Source organism: Sinocyclocheilus rhinocerous, unplaced genomic scaffold (assembly GCF_001515625.1).
Source record: "Sinocyclocheilus rhinocerous isolate Xijiao unplaced genomic scaffold, SAMN03320098_v1.1 scaffold988, whole genome shotgun sequence".
Taxonomy (NCBI): domain Eukaryota; kingdom Metazoa; phylum Chordata; class Actinopteri; order Cypriniformes; family Cyprinidae; genus Sinocyclocheilus; species Sinocyclocheilus rhinocerous.
In genome coordinates, this window is record NW_015650363.1 from 148,574 (window position 1) to 165,591 (window position 17,018).

Consider the following 17,018-nt stretch of genomic DNA (forward strand, 5'->3'; position numbering starts at 1 on the left):
CCCTCTCTCTCTCTCTCTCTCTCTCTCGCTCTCTCTCGCTCTCCCTCTCTCTCGCTCTCTCTCGCTCTCGCACTCTCTCTCTCGCTCTCGCACTCTCTCTCTCGCTCTCCCTTTCTCTCTCTCGCTCTCCCTCTCTCTTTCTCTCGCGCTCTCTCTCTCACTCTCCCTCTCTCTCTCGCTCTCTCTCGCGCGCGCGCGCGCGCACACACACACGATGCGCAAAACTCCGTCATATGACCCCTTTAAGGAATTTGTCTCCTCCATGTTTTGGGTATTCTATAGTCTTTGTTTAACATACACAAGTAGCGTTATTTCGGTCCAATTATATTTCGGTGTGGGCGGGGCTATGCGACGCCGCAGAAGTGACGTACAAGCTGCATACAAATAAATAAATGTTAAATAAATAAGTAAATACCTTTAATAAAACCTTTCGATTATTGTTATGATAATCCAACAATAATCCAAGCATCATACACTGAATAGGAAACAACAAAAATACATTTACAAATAATGTTTTAAAAAAAAAAGAAACATGTAAAGGCAAACTAGAACAAATTGATTAGGGATTAAGTATTTTAGACTCTTTTACTCTTACTCTTACTCTTATTACTCTTTTTTTAGTTGCTTTAAGGTTTAAAATAAAATGTTCATATTTTAAAAGCCACAAAACGTAGAGCAACTTTAACAAATGTAAATGAATGTAAATAAAAAAAAAGATTTTTTTAAAGTCAATTAAATGTAATTTATTATCAAAATATTTTTACACAAAACACAAACTACACAACTGATATTTAAAAGCAGGTATAGGACATACAAAATGTAGATGTTGCTCTATGCTTTATCACATCAAGTCTAAAAAAAAAAAGCTTGAGGACATTTAAGGAAAAGTGTGTTTTAAAAGTCTTTCATCAAAGTGTAATAACTTTCTCTGTCTCTGCAATGCCCTTTCTTAGCAGTGATGTAATCAAGGCGTGGACATGAAAAAATAATATTAACCAATAATATCATAGTTTCACTCTTTGCCAATTCAATCAAATCAAGTCCCACCCTACAATAACCACTGAATGTTCTCTTTAGAGTGCATTTAATGCATCCAAAAACTCATCTTGTGTAACACACAACTGAGATAAAAATGAACTGATTTGATTCTGGTTTGTTCTCATTTGTTAAACATTACTGAAGTAAAAATGCATCAATGCTGTTTCATATTCTCTTTTATATTTAAAGGTTAACATGCATGTAAAGGCTTTGAAGTAAAGGGAATTAAAAGAAAAAGGCTTATAACAGTAAATAAAACATCAGAAACCAATAATCTCAAGGAAAAAATCGTTGTGTTTCAGAATCATGAGTTTGTGGACGAGCGGCTGTATGAACAGGGGTACCTGCAGACAGCACTACAGAACTTCCCATCGCAGAGTCCATCTCTCTCCAGTGAAGAGGGCATCACAGGCACCTGCTGCTCTCGGAGAACCAAGAAGAACATCCAACCTCTCAGTGCCACACACACACACTCACACACGCACAACCTGCAGGAGCTCAGCGCCTTACACATCCAGTGTGGGGAACAGCATCCACTAAACACCAGGTTAGCTCTCATTTTTCATACACAGCATTGTTCTAAGGGTTGATTTTTTTATTAGAGCTAAAAGACTAACTTTTTCATATTATCCACCTGATTTTATTTTATTATTATTTTTTATTTTTTTTTACATTAGATCAGGTGCAGTCGTTTGTACCTTTAACGTGCAAGGCTTCCGGTGTCATCGGCTTCCAGCTAATTTAGCTGTTCAAAAACAGTCTGTTATGCTGCTTAATGTTGCAAACTGGTATTTGTTATACAACTTTTTTTATACAACTGTTATTCTTATTCTCCATAGTGGCTAATAAACAGAAGTCTCACTCATTCACAGAAAATAGCTTACTTCTGCATTGCAAGGTGAATGTGAAGGTCACATGACAGCGGTTATAAAAAAATTAATAACCATGCCTTCATCATTTTGCTACTTCTTAAATGCTGTTTAATATATAGTTTTAATTGTTTACCCTTGTCACAGACCCAGACTTCCAATCTTAAACTATGAAAATCCATCATAAAAAATATTAATTAAATTAAAAAAACTATGACAATCTAAACAAAGTGTAAAATAGACATAAGCCATTTTACCACAAACCATTTTAATATCTTTATTAGGGCCCCAAACAAAGAAAAAAAGTAGAGTCAATCTCAACAGAAGGTGAGGGTTATAATGTAAATATTACATGTAAACTGCATATTTGGTGCATCATTTCCAATCAAGCTATAATTTCTATCAAATAAGGCAAAACTGTGTATGTATTAGGATGTTTATGATATATGAAATGCTATATTTGAAATTAACCATAGCAAATCAAAGGAGTCTGCCATTTTATTAACATTTTAAAATGTGTAACTTTCACCCACAGATATTTTCAAACAAAATACATTAAAAAAAAATGCAGATGTGAAAATGACATTTGTTGGTTCAGTATAAAATAAGTGATACCTGCATGTCCACTGGACATTTAATGAACAGTTAGTAGACAAATTAAACAAGTGAGAGTATGAAAAGTGTTTTAAGACCTCTGTCTCTTTCTCTCTCTGTCTCAGTCGTTCCAGTCTCAATCTGATGTCGGATGAATCAGGGAGTCTGAACTGCAAGAGCAGTGGACTGGTTACCACGGCAATCATCAGTATCCCAACCCCTCCCTCGAACAACTCTCGAGCCAGTCCCAACGCTCCGCCCCCTCCAAACCCAGACGCTCCACCTCTTCCGAACCCTGGCACTGATGTGGTGAAAATCTCTGCCCTGTAGGAGAAAACAGAACTCAGGAAGAGAAACTGTTGAGTAGCCTGCCACCTAGTGGGAGAAGGAGTGCACTGAATCAGACTCAGTGAAAGAAATAGATCAGCAACGAAATAGATCAACAACGATGCGTCTGTGTAAATGAGAGAGAAGGCGAAAGCAACAACAGGACGACCATGAGTATTCGATCACTCTCCATCAGGACTGATAAAGATGAGGGTGTCACTGCAGTGTCACTGTACATTAAACCTTTCGTCTTCTTTTTCCTCTTAGTTTTCTGTTGGGTCATACTGTTTTTTTAAATCGTCAGAGAGATTAATATTTGACTAGAGATGGAGGCAAGAGTTCAAGCATTTGTTTTTATCTGTGAGTCTTGTTTGTTTAATATCAGTCCATTAATCTGTTCCAACATTGCAGACAGCCTCGGCTTTCTTTATCCCAATTAAGTTGTATTTTGATCTAGAATAATTCCTAAAGGATAAGAGAAAATCTGCTTTAGGTCAGAGGGAGACAGTATTTCTTAGACTGTGCTAAGTTTTTATTTTTGGAATATGTATGATTGGTCAGAATTAGGTCTAACTTAAATGTTTTTGCCCCGCGTGTATGTATATGTGTATGTAAGAATTACTGAATCATCCCTCTCAGCCTCTCACACAGTTCATGCCTCTCAGGGGGAGGAGAGTTTCCTTCTTCTTTAAGCCACTGTCTCTCCCTAAGTCCAAAACCTTGAGCCGACTTTGTAACGTTAGTTGTGGCCTATCAGACATTACTATGTAATATAGAAAAAAAAGAGAGAGAGAGAAACATGAAAGTGTTTTTAAAAACTCTGTGACTACAAGCACAAGGCGTCGCTGAGATTTTGTGATTACAATGTGTATCAAGCCTTGGTTTAACTGTGAATATTGTTGATAGAATATTTTGTTTGGCAAAACCAGAGCAGCTGCCTACCCTGCCCCCTTTTTGTCTGCCCTGCTGTTTTCTGTCTGCCCCGCCCCTTTCCTCTGTCTACTGCTGGCCTGCTTCCTGTAGTTGTTCTGATCGAAGTGTTATTGTCATTATCGCTCAATTGGTATTTAAAACTGTCTAGTTTGCGTAAAACTACATGGGTAGGAAACTTTTGATGTTTGTGCTTTTTTCATTAACAGTGAATGTTTTTGTTAACTAGATTTCCAGTCATATGTTGCTGTTAGAGGAGAAACTGTCAACCGTACAAATCAATTTGAGATATTCTCCATCTCTTTTCTCTCCCTCTAAACTCCCTACTTTTCTGTCTTTGCCTTTATTTGTCAGCCATGTTCATGAGAACGGCATTGCCAATGAGAGAATTTGTACTCGTTAGTGGAAAGTCCGTTTCGTCCGTGTCGTTTACAATTCACTGTCCTCAAAACTGCCAGCAATCAACCGCATGATCCCCTGAGCTCCACCTTTTGTACCATAACCCCCATCCCAGGACTCTAAACCCCACCCATCTCCTTAAAGGGTTAGTTCACCCAAAAATGAAAATTCTGTCATTAATTACTCACCCTCATGTCGTTTCAAACCCGTAAGACCTTCGTTCATCTTCGGAACACAAATTAAGATATTTTTGATGGAATCTGAGAGCTGTCTGACCCTGTATAGACAGCAATACAACTGAAATGTTCCCAAGTCCAGAGACGTAGCAAGGAGATCTGTAAAATAATCCATGTGACATCAGGGGTTCAACCGTAATTTTACGAAGCTACGAGAATAATTTTTGTGCGCAATAGAAAAAAATAACGACTTTATTCAACAATTCGTAAACAGCGTATGCTGTTCTGTGTCAGCTGCGTCACGCCGGATACGCTGTTTTCATTCAGATCAAATCACAACAACGTAGGAAACAGGCTCCAGGGCCAGAGTGTTAGTGTTCAGTGCAATGATACACACACTAGACCTCATATCAATACATTTAATCTTGTTTTGGCCCTTTTTTTTTTTTGATAGAATAAGCCATATTTTCCAGAAAGATAAATATGATTAAATAATTAGCAACATAACAGATACATAACCTATACTTGAACTTTAAAGCCGAAAGTGGATGTCCGGTTAAACAAAAATGAGTTAGAATTTGCTGGACATAACCTCTAGGACACCAGCATTACAGGGAAAAGCACATTGTGACATTTAGGTATATCAGGGTATCCGGCCCACACCATTCTTACCAAAATGTTCTTTGATGGCCCATGCATTCATATGATGATTATCTTCCTGTTTGTTGTACATACAATCCATAGCAAACCTCTAATGATCCGATTTTATGGTCCAAATAATGTTTGGCCCCTTTGTGATTTATTGATTTTCATGTGTACATAATAGATGGGAAATATGGAAATGATCTAATGTTTAATTAATAAGAGGCAAAGGTGTGGCCAATATATTCTAAATTTTAAGGTAATAAATGTTGAGTATTGGATCACCTGTGGTCATTGGCGAGCAGTAATGTGTTGGGAGTTTTTCCTTCGCTTTTTCTTTACATCCAGCCCAGCAGGGGACACTACAGAACCATCAATGTAATAGAAGTGACTCTAGAATCCTAACAGCTTTGTAATAATTCATTTGTGCAGTTCCTTCAGATGACAGAACAGGTTGTTTTGAATATATTACCAAGTGGAGATCTGTATGTGCGCACCTGTCGAGGGTCTTCTTTCTTCCTCTGTGTGTCTGTGCTTGTTTAACTCTTTTACTCTCTTCTTCGCTTCATTTGATTTTTCTCCAGAGATAGTCATGTTGTTCTATTCAGCAGATTCCTGTTCACTGTCAGATGTTAAATATTATTTATGATCTTGTCTTGTGTCACAGTTGTGAAACGCCTGATAAATGAATTGTATCTGCCACAAATACATCTGCTGTTTATTCAGTTCCTCCGACAATGCTGAACCACAATCTAACGGCAGTTTAATGATGAAATCACAAACTCATAACAATACTCCGGAGATGAAATAAAGTATAGATATGACATCATGACAAATAGATAAGCCAGGCAAGATGCAGAAACAAGCTGCAACTGAAAAAGAAATCCGGGCCTGGGCCTTTCAGACTCCATTATAAACTTAAATTTCTCTGAGCACCTCAAACTGAAAATTTGCTTCTCACATCCCATAAAAATCATTCAATATGAAAGCATACCTTCCATCGTTTAAAAACAAAATGATTTACCACAATACCATTTTGTTTTGTGGATTTTGTATTATTATTATTAACGATAGTCACATGCAGCTCTGGTCACATTAATCTGTGAGTTTTAGTTGGATTTTAGGTTATTTAGGGAAAATTTAAATAAATAAAGTAAAAAAAAAAATACCCTCCATTCTGGACCTACATAAAAAACCATTAAGAAAAACCTTGTAGACTTTATCCAACTGATATTTTCATCTAAATCTGTTTATATTTACTTTATATCCTGACTAACATTTTGCAATGCAGTTTAAAATATTTTATAGATTCATAGCAGATTAACTGTCTGTGATATTTGTTTACTTCAGATTTACATGGTCGTGTTCTTAAAGTTATCAAGCCTTGTAAACCAGAAAAGGGATATATATATATATATATATGTACTATAGTTCAACCAAAAATGACAATTCTGTCATCATTTACTCACCCTCATGTTGTTCCAAAACTGTATGACTTTCTTTCTTCTGTGAAAAAAAGATATTTGAAGATTATGTTGGTAACCATTCAATTTTGAAGAAAAAAAAAACAGTGAGACATTTCTCAAAATATCTTATTTTATTCTCCATGGGGGTGAGTTAATGACTACAATTTTCATTTTCGGGTCAACTATCCATTTAAGAGCTACATGTTTCATTTATCTTGCCTTCATTTAACACTTTATAATAAATATTGATAAAGTTGATAAAGAATTCAGTGCTTAACATAGTAGTATGTACATTCAATTAATATATTAGTTTCACTACACATCTCACTACTTGAATGTATAGGCTACATTAACTAAGGATTTTTGGCATTAGGCTATTTAAATAATATTACAAATGAATCACCTGTATCACGATAAAAACATGTACTTTACATCGAGCACTAAGGAATGTTTCCAATCAAGTACCGCTCTAATTGCTCCGGTCCATCAGTCAGTTGTTTTTCATGAGTGTGTTCGGCAGTAGTTTGTGGAGTTGTGAGCGCAGCTGTCGATGGAGCAGCGTGTAAATGAGCGGCTCCACTGCTGCAGGAACACACGTGCGCAGCTCACGCAGCAGCCAGCGCTACAAAACACAGTATAAACCGATGGACACAGTGAACGAACATGAAAATGTTCTCAGTTCTATCTCTCTCACTCACTCTCTCTCTCTCACACACACACACACTTTAATGTCTTCAATAAATAAAATAATAAATAATTATAAAAAAAATTTAAAAAAACAGTGAGGTCCAAAATCTGAAAAAGCTTATAATTTCCAAATGTAGTTTTTTTTAAATTATTATTATTTTATGGAATCTATATTCAGCATAACCATTTAATTCAAAATCAATCAATCACTCAAAATGTGGACACGTGAACTTCTTAGTATCCATAATCTTAAACAGTTTTATTCACCGTACCAAATTCAGTCCAAAAAAAATAAATGCATGAATGAATGTGGACAATTTAACTTTTAGTATCCGTTATCTCAGAAAATTAATCAAATAAAAACTTTTAAGTAAGAACAAACAAAAAAGCTGACAAATAAATAAGCAAACAAAAAAATGTCAAAAGTAGTTTTGTCATATTTCAATGTTCTGTCTAATCTAACATAAGATAAATAAAGTTGTTTTCACTTGATTATTTCTGAAGTCTTCGCACACGTTCAGCACGAGGATGATAAACAACGGGACCCAGAACACAGTGGCTGTGGTGATGATGTAGCCGAATCTCTTCGCCACGCGGCCCTCGAGGCTCGAGCCTCTTCTTGTCCAGCTCGCGGGCCGCCGGGGTCAGAATACACACCGCACCAGCTATGCGCAGGGCCGCGTGCTGACTCCTGCGGGTGCGAGCACATCTGAGGCGCTGTCTGATTTCTCCAGCCGCGCGGTTGCTGAAGACGCCACTTGAAGGTGCCTTCCAAAGTAAGGTCTATACTGAACACCCGTGTCAGTGATTTTGTTTGTATGCAGTCTCACAACAGAAAAGATGCGGAAATAGTGAATGATTATCAGTATCAGAGACAAACCCTATACGAGAAACAGCACACGCCAAAGGGGTCCGCGCGTGACCCCGGTGATTTCTGTAAATGCTGGCACATCACGTAACAAGAATTATCACACATTACCAGGGACAGAACCGCGATAAAAAGCCCACAAACCCAGATAAACAAAATCCATATCCCTGTTTTCTCGGTCCTCTTCTTGAAGGGAAAGGCGATGGCCAAATATCTCTCCACACTTATGATGAGCACACAGCTGCACAGAGAGAAAGTGAACTGCTGAATGCAACACGGCAAAAGCCCAACCGAGTCTCCTAAAAACACTGGTGAATCTAAAGGACATCTGAAAAGGGCCACGGCGGATAAATTCAACAGCAGCACGTTGCTGGATGTCTGCAAACTTTTGCTTCTCAGAACAGCGCAGAAAACCAGCAGGTTTCCTGAGGCTCCGAATAAAAACGTCAAACTAAGGAGAAATGAATTGAAGATCAGAAAGCGCGTGCTGGATGGTTCATTCCAATATGTTGGGGTCACATCAGGTGTTATATTTCCCATCGCATAAACCTGCATGGTTCAACAATTACATGTCTGATTGTCCTGCATGTTCGATACAGTTGCAGTTTGGGGGTTGACTGGGTTTAATACCCTTCTCTGACCCACCACCCCCACTCATATTTCCTCCATCTCATCCTTAATTGGAGCAGCAATAATTTCACCCGGAGCAACAAATTGCACAAGGGCATGTAAGTAGGCTGTTATGAGATATTGTATTACTCACAAGGAGTTTGTTTTCGCAAAAATGACTGATTCACTGCATGTTATGAAGAAGAGTTTAATTAATCAAAATATAAATTATTCAAGTATAATCAATGTGAATATAGCCATTTATGTATTACATTATTCTACTATTATAATCATGTGTATTTGCCTGCGTGTATAGAAATCTGTATGAGAATGGAATGTGCAGACATATGGTGAAGCATGAGATGGGGCCCTTATTTTCACGGAACATAAAATTAAGGCCTCCTGACTGCATCGTGATCCCATAACAAATATGAATGAAATGTATTGAACACGCCTAGAGAAAGAACTGTATATGAGAGGGTACAGAAAAAGAGTCTGGAGATTGCTCTGCAGAGTTCTCTCAGGTTTTATTGTCTGAAAATAAATCTCTTCTGGCATCAAAACCCCAAGACTCTGAGAAAGATTCTTCACAGCAGCGGCAGAAGCCACCACAGTTACTACGATTATTACACGGTTAGGCCTACTTACTAAAAAAATCGATATATAAACAATAAAAAATAACTCTTCATTTGAGTTGAAATTATGAGAAGAAAAACATTTTCCAGGAAACTTAACCTGTCGGTGTTTATTTTGCAACGAGCGCCTGACAGTTTACAAATATGCTTACCAAATAAATAAATGAACAGTAAAAAATGTATTTGAGTTGACAAATATTTAATGCTTAAATTATTTTACAAGTTTACTCATAAAGAGACCGCATGGAGACAAAAATATGGAAAAAAATATAGTCCTACCTTGGACAAGCTATTACTCTTTCAAACATGTATTTAAACATTTCTGTATGTATGTATATATATATATATATATATATAACATTTTATTAATACATTTAACATACTGTATGTAATTATTATAGCAATTTTTGTCTACCGTAATTGACAGAACAGAATCAAGTATTCCAGAGAGCCGCGTACTAAGGCTGCATGAAATAGCTCAAATGATCCTTGTCTTTTCGTGGATTGGTTTAGAAAGGTCACCTAGCCTTTTATTCTTGTATTATTAATTACTCTTTCGCTTATGTTGGAGGTCTTCAGTTGATTTGGAGAGCGCTGGTTTATTGCTGTTAATCAGCCATTATCCAGCAGGATGTTCAGATTAGTGGGCGTGGTTTCTCTGATTGCAAAACACTAACTGTTTTGTTTCCATATGCGATGTTTATGTAAAATGCTCGTTATGTTCCATAATGATAGTTTCAGATATTTTAATATAACTGCAGTTAGCTGTAACAAAATATTTGATAATTGCACATATCTTAAAGGGGTCATCGGATGCCCATTTTCCACAAGTTGATATGATTCTTTAGGGTCTTAATGAAAAGTCTATAACATACTTTGGTTAAAATTTCTCAATGGTAGTGTAAAAAACACCCTTTTTACCCTGTCAAAATCAGCTCTGTTTTCAGCACACCTTTCTAGTCTGTGTTGCTTTAAATGCTAATGAGCTCTGCTGACCCCGCCCCTCTCTTCCGTGGGGTGATGAGCAGACTGTAAACTTCAGCTGCGAAACTTGCTAACTAGCACATATTAGGAAAGGCGATTTGCAAAGATTCATAAAAAAAAAAAACTTATACTCACTTCTTCTGTAAATGAAGCTGGATCATGAATGATTTGCGTGAACTTAAATCCCAATTTAGGCAGATCGGGATCGGTGCATTCCTTTCAAAAACGAAAGTAACGTTAATCCTCTGCGTCTTCAGAGGCTCAGATGTCCGGAGTAAATGACGACTGCTATGTTCATTATTACATTGATCCAACAACAAAACACCTCGATCGTTTAATCGGAGACATTCTTGTCTTCCCCTGCACCGGAGTCGACACAATGGCGGACAGCTCTCAGCCAAGCGGCAACCTTCCGGTCTCTCTCGTGAAACCAACACGGAAGTGACTAAAACTGCAATTCATCAACTGGCCGCTAGAGGCTGGCTCCAAAAGGGAGTCATGGTGCGTTCAAGTCATGTCAGATAGATCGTATTTACGAGTTGAAAGCACATGAACGCCACCACAAAATCGTTATTACCAGTGGGAAACTCGAAATTTTCTTTAAGCCCAGAGTTTCTGAGTTGTGGGGGCGTCAATGAGAAACATGGCGGAATCGATGGATGCAACGTCTGTAGTTGATGGTAAATTTTTGTTTAAATTGATAGTTTAGTTGTCCTATAAACTTAAATTGGTCATGTTCTTGTTACGCAGCTAGTTAATGAAATCCAAGTTTAAAAAAATGCTATAGTTTTTGCACCTATAGGTGAAAAATCTTTTGATTTGCCATGTTGCATGTTTTAAAAATATTAAAAACGCAAAACACACCTGATGCGAATTCTTTGCTCTTCATTTTCTATAAGCAGATTTAACAGACCCTGTTGTATTTTCTTGTAATTTATTAAAGGAAGGTACACCGCCATCTTGTGCCAACTAAACTGACTTGAACGCACCTGACGTCGTAATTACGACTTGTCAACTCATAAGTACGAACGTCCCAGGAGGACTTGAACGCAGCATCAGTCCCATAGACCTGCCATGTTAAAATACCCAACTTTACAGCAGAAAAAAATTTTTACAGCCTGGTACAAAAAGTGGTTTTGGTCTATATAGCTAATTTTGTCCTTCATGACAACTGTGAGGGGGGTGAATTTGTGTATAACTCATCCGTTTAAATTATATTAAGCCTTAAAGTTTTGCATAATTAAGGGCGTGGCCACTTGAGTGACAGGTGGATTGCCGCTGCTGTCACAGCCATCGAGCTAGGTGGGCGTGGTTTCAGCAACCAGTTCCCACCTCTTTGCCCATTTTCGATTATCCAAGAGTGACGTGCGGTGACGCGCTGCCAAGATGGCGACGGCCCGCTCCGCCCACTTTGAGCTTCAAAAACGCTCTTCAGAAACCTACGAGTGACGTCACGGACACTGTCCATGTTTTTATACAGTCTATGCTCTCAGCTCACTCAGGGCAGGTCTAAAGGTAAGACGGACTGGTCAATCAACTATCGTGGGAGCGGCCTGTGCGTCATTCTGACAGGAATCTCAGAACAGCCTGATTTGAGAAAGGGGATTTTAAAATCGGGATTTAAAAAAAAAAAAACACTGGGTGGATTTTTATCATTCATTATAGGGTGGATGTGTACACACACTTCCAACACACATTTATGTTCAAACAACAACAAAAGTGAATTTTGCATCTGATGACCCCTTTAAGAATTATTTTTTATTAGAGAACTACAGGAATGTACACAATGCAAATGAGAACATTACAAGGCTCGAAAGTCATGTGCTTGACAATCCTAACAACTTTTTTTAGTGCTTCATCATTTCTTTTATGTAGACAGAATTCATATAAAATGCAGTTATCCAGTTATAGGGTGAATGGTGATAATAGGAATTGTAATATTCAACCCAGGCTCTGTATGAACTCCAGTAATCCTGCCTGGCCACTTCCTCTTCCAGGTCATCAGTCTCTCTCTTTTTCCACTTCTGTCCTGCTGAGGCAGCCTTCCTGCCAGATTTAGAGGCCGGTCGGTGTTTCTGGGGAAGGCTGTGGTGGTTAGCAGGATTCTGGGATTGAGGTTTACTAGGCCTTTGCTTGTTTCTGCTGGTCTGTTGTAACACTCTAGCCGAAGGTAAAGAGAATTCATTCAATTCTGAGACTCGATTGTCTGGAAGAGCAGGTATGCAATGTGAAGACCGATTGGGGACAGAAGAGCTTGACTCACTCTCCACCACCATCTCAGACTCTGAAGAAGAATCATCAGATGACACGGAAAGAGTCTTCTGCCCAGAGGACAACTCTGAAACCTGCGGTGGAGGAAGATCTTGATGGGAGTGTGATTCTTCTAGAACATATGATTTATAAGCCTTATCATTATCATCATCATCATCATCATGGCTGTTATGCAGTCCATTAACTGCATCTCGACTCCTGATGAATCCGTCATATAGGCGAATGATTTCGACAGATCTTCCCGGACCTTCAGTTATGAAGTTCTCATAATCCGCCACAGCCTCATTGAAAGTCATAAGTTTTCGTGCATGCAGCTTAAAAGACGATAGTGGAGGGATTCTGGGAAGGGTGTCATTCTGTTCACTCCGAGTAAGAGTCGAGTCATGCTGGAGGTTTGTAGCAGACTGTAATGGTTTTTGCCTCCCAGGTTTGGGTGAGTGATTTTTAACCTTGATTTCAGCTCCACTGTAGGATTTATCACTTGTTGCCCTTTCTGGGATGACCTTCGAGATGTGAGGCTCTCTGGAGGGTTTCAATGACGGCTTTTCAGATTTTGCTTGTTTCTTCTTCCCCGGTTTGGGAATGTCAGAAATTTTCTCAGTGGGTTTTGAAGGAGGTTCAATGATCATGTCCCAGTCACAAGCCTCTTCCATGATCCCTGGAGGTATTGGATCTGTAACACAAGGTAGGAAAACATGCTTAACAGCCTTCGCGCCAAGTTAAAGGAACATTCCAGGTTCAATAAAAGTTCAACCAGAACTTTATTCCTTTTTACAGCCATTTTAGGGTTCATAGTATTGTGTTGCCATGGCAATGAAGTTAACTTTGGAGGGAAAGTCCTCTTAAAGGGTCATGAAACCCCCCGTTTCAGCACTGGTTAGTTCTAACCACAGTTTTAAAAAATGCTAAAAAAGTGGGCGTGGTGCGCTGCGAGCAGAGGGGGAAGAGGGGAGACAGACAACACGCACAGCTTCGCGTTCAGACAGTTTCATTTCGCTCCCATCGAGTTAAACTTTTGTTTTCTCTCACAGAGAGTTTTGCTCACCAAGTGAATGAATAGCGTTTGTGCTGAACTCTTATTACAAAGCAAAAACACTCTTCTTAGATCCATGAACGTTTCTCTCAGTTAATGTGCGCGATGTCATCTCACAGTCTGAAACGTCTGTCATAGCAAATCAACACATGCTGTTGTGAATAATTAAGCGAAGCGTCTTCTCATAGGATAAGAACACACAGGCTCAGGAATAATTTAATAGACACCGACGTGTCATCGATGTACTATAGTCCATTGCCACGTCACAAATTGTGATGTGTGGAGAAAACCAGGCACCTGTCCAATACAGTCCCAACAGTGAAGCATGGTGGTGGCAGCATCATGCTGTGGGGGTGTTTTTCAGCTGCAGGGACAGGACGACTGGTTGCAATCGAGGGAAAGATGAATGTGGCCAAGTACAGGGATATCCTGGACGAAAACCTTCTCCAGAGTGCTCAGGACCTCAGACTGGAACTAAGGTTTACCTTCCAACAAGACAATGACCCTAAGCACACAGCTAAAATAACGAAGGAGTGGCTTCACAACGACTCTGTGACTGTTCTTGAATGGCCCGGCCAGAGCCCTGACTTAAACCCAATTGAGCATCTCTGGAGAGACCTAAAAATGGCTGTCCACCAACGTTTACCATCCAACCTGATAGAACTGGAGAGGATCTGCAAGGAGGAATGGCAGAGGATTCCCAAATCCAGGTGTGAAAAACTTGTTGGATCTTTCCCAAAAAGACTCATGGCTGTATTAGATCAAATGGGTGCTTCTACTAAATACTGAGCATTTTTCAGTTTTTCTTTTTTAATAAATCTGCAAAGATGTCAACAATTCTGTGTTTTTCTGTCAATATGGGGTGCTGTGTGTACATTAATGAGGAAAAAAAATTAACTTAAATGATTTTAGCAAATGGCTGCAATATAACAAAGAGTGAAAAATTTAAGGGGGTCTGAATACTTTCCGTACCCACTGTATATGAACGCGCTGTTGCACCTCTGAGAACTTTTAAGGCTTATTCTGTGGCGTTTATATAAGCCTTTTGACGGGTTGTGTCACAGAGCTCTTTTGTTTTCTCTCACAGAGAGTTTTGCTCACCAAGTGAATGAATAGCGTTTGTGCTGAACTCTTATTACAAAGCAAAAACACTCTTCTTAGATCCATGAACGTTTCTCTCAGTTAATGTGCGCGATGTCATCTCACAGTCTGAAACGTCTGTCATAGCAAATCAACACATGCTGTTGTGAATAATTAAGCGAAGCGTCTTCTCATAGGATAAGAACACACAGGCTCATGAATAATTTAATAGACACCGACGTGTCATCGATGTACTATAGTCCATTGTCATGTCACAAATTGTGACGTCAACACAATGTAGATTTTAAACCCGGAAGATGACAATAGCGCAAAAAAGCTTAAAATTAACCAGTTTTCTCCAACAGTTAAAATTATCGGACGCTAACATTGTCTTCTATGATGTGCAACACAAACACTTCTGCTAAAATCTCAGAAAAAGTAGTCTGGGGTTTCATGACCCTTTAAGGCCCAGGGCTTGGTTGCATGAAAGTCCTTAAGTAATTTGACTTAGGGGTATCCCTGAGGGGGAAAAAGGGATTTCTTTAAGATCATTGCAACAAACGTCTTAACTGTCACCCTTACCTAAGTGTTTATATACTAAGCATTTACGCGGCAATGGGTGCCGCGGTTGCTATAGTTACTGCATCTCACAATAAACAGAGATATGTATATCTCTGACAATAAACAGAACATAACAAAATACAAACCTAACCAACTAAAACACGAACAAATAAACGAGCGCTGCCCGTTTCCGTGCTGCTTTGTGTACAGTCGTTACCGAGGAAACCGTGAAAGTGCCTCCTGCTGACCAATGAAGGAAAATTTACCAAATGTGAAAATTAACCCATGTTTTGACACTGCAAACACGCAGAGTTGTAAATGTGAACAGGTGGATCGACAAGAAGATAATCCATTATAAAAATCTAAACAATTAAGACATACATTACATTTATATTATTATTTAATGTAATGGTTAATAATTGTTTAAATTAATATAATAATTGATTCAACATCCATTTTCTTAAATTATATAAAACGTTTTATTTTGTAAAAACCTGTAAGTCATGCTTTTACGGTCAGCGCTGCGCATGCGCCGGTGAGTCTCGTGAAAAACAACATTTGTTAACAGGAGCAAATAAAGCGAAGTTTCCTTACTTTAGCAAAGGAAAACCAGTCTACTCTTGGCCTATATCGAAATCCTCCGACATTCTTCTTTACAAATCCTTGTTTTGTACTTCTAATTAGTGACCGTTGTTTTGTTTTGATCGGCGCTTTTTATTTAACTTCTTTTGGACTTATGCATGGAACACCCGCTGAGGGCCATGAAACAGCTTGAAAGATCAAAGACCATTTTTAATATAACTCCGACTGGATTCATCTGAAAGAAGAAAGTCATATACACCTAGGATGACTTGAGGGTGAGTAATTTATGGGCTAATTTTCATTTTTGGGTGAACTAACCCTTTAAGGTTGACCCTTAGGATTTGTCTTGCAACCCAAGTTTCACTAAGGGTTCCCTTAACCTTATAACTAAGGGATTTCTTAACTTAAGGACTTTCATGCAACCGGGCCCAGATATACTTCTTTTTCTGGTCGTCCGGGGACAAAAATTAAATCACGAGGACAGTGCGCAGACCGTCACAGTACACAGGCGGCCGAAGTATACTTTGGGCTTTAGGGCAGTGGTTTTCAAAGCCTGGGTCACGAGACTTAAAAAATGGGTCACCAGGATGATTTAAGGAAAATATATACATACATGCATATATATATATACACACACATATACACATGTAAAAAAGTTCAAGACGCACAGAAGGAGGACGCAGGAACCAGCAAATGTCACTTTAATAACAAAATAAACAACAAAACGAAAGTTGATCATGGCAGATTCCAACGCATATTTGTTCTTGTGCTGTGGAGAGTGGCTTCAAAGGTTTCTTATTTACAATGTGTTTTTACAGCGTCAAGCAATGTGGCCAATCACATGTCTGTTGATTTCATGAACGCAATGGCCAATTAGAGGTGTAAGTTAGAATCCACTGACCGCTCAAAATGCCGGAGTTTTTGTTTAGAGCTGAGTTAAGTGTAGACACGATATAAATAAAAGATTCATTGTGCAATGTAGAGAGCTTCATTGATTGAACAGAACTTTGTGTGATCGCAATAAACTGAAATGAGTGACAGCTTTTTAGTGATTATAAAAGGAGCTCTCCGTGCACACTTTCTTAAATAATCCATTCAAAATCTGAATAAAAGTTTTTGCATGCTGCTAAGAGGACCAACAGGACATACACACTGCAAAGTTTCAGGAGTGACATCCACATATAAATGCCAGATTCCCTCTTGAAATCGCAATGACTGACAGTGATAATAATAACAATGAACGGGACTCATAAATATATAAATATAT

The 17,018-nt window shown here is 38.6% G+C and overlaps 2 protein-coding genes across 3 annotated transcripts in view; one reads left to right on the forward strand and one right to left on the reverse strand.

Moving 5' to 3' along the window:
• Positions 1-4,341, forward strand: part of kcnd3 (potassium voltage-gated channel, Shal-related subfamily, member 3) — a 113,355-nt gene extending 109,014 nt beyond the window's left edge. For both annotated transcript variants that reach the window (XM_016516892.1, XM_016516893.1), the window contains 2 exons: positions 1,341-1,585; positions 2,627-4,341. In XM_016516892.1, the coding sequence (XP_016372378.1) occupies positions 1,341-1,585; positions 2,627-2,831 (450 nt within the window). In that variant the 3' untranslated portion in view covers positions 2,832-4,341. The remainder of the gene's footprint in view (positions 1-1,340; positions 1,586-2,626) is intronic.
• Positions 4,342-11,962: 7,621 nt separating this feature from the next.
• Positions 11,963-17,018, reverse strand: part of LOC107711848 (probable ATP-dependent RNA helicase DDX20) — a 10,938-nt gene continuing 5,882 nt past the window's right edge. The window contains exon 11 of the mRNA XM_016516894.1: positions 11,963-13,168. Coding sequence (XP_016372380.1) covers positions 12,072-13,168 — 1,097 coding nt within the window. The 3' untranslated portion in view covers positions 11,963-12,071. The remainder of the gene's footprint in view (positions 13,169-17,018) is intronic.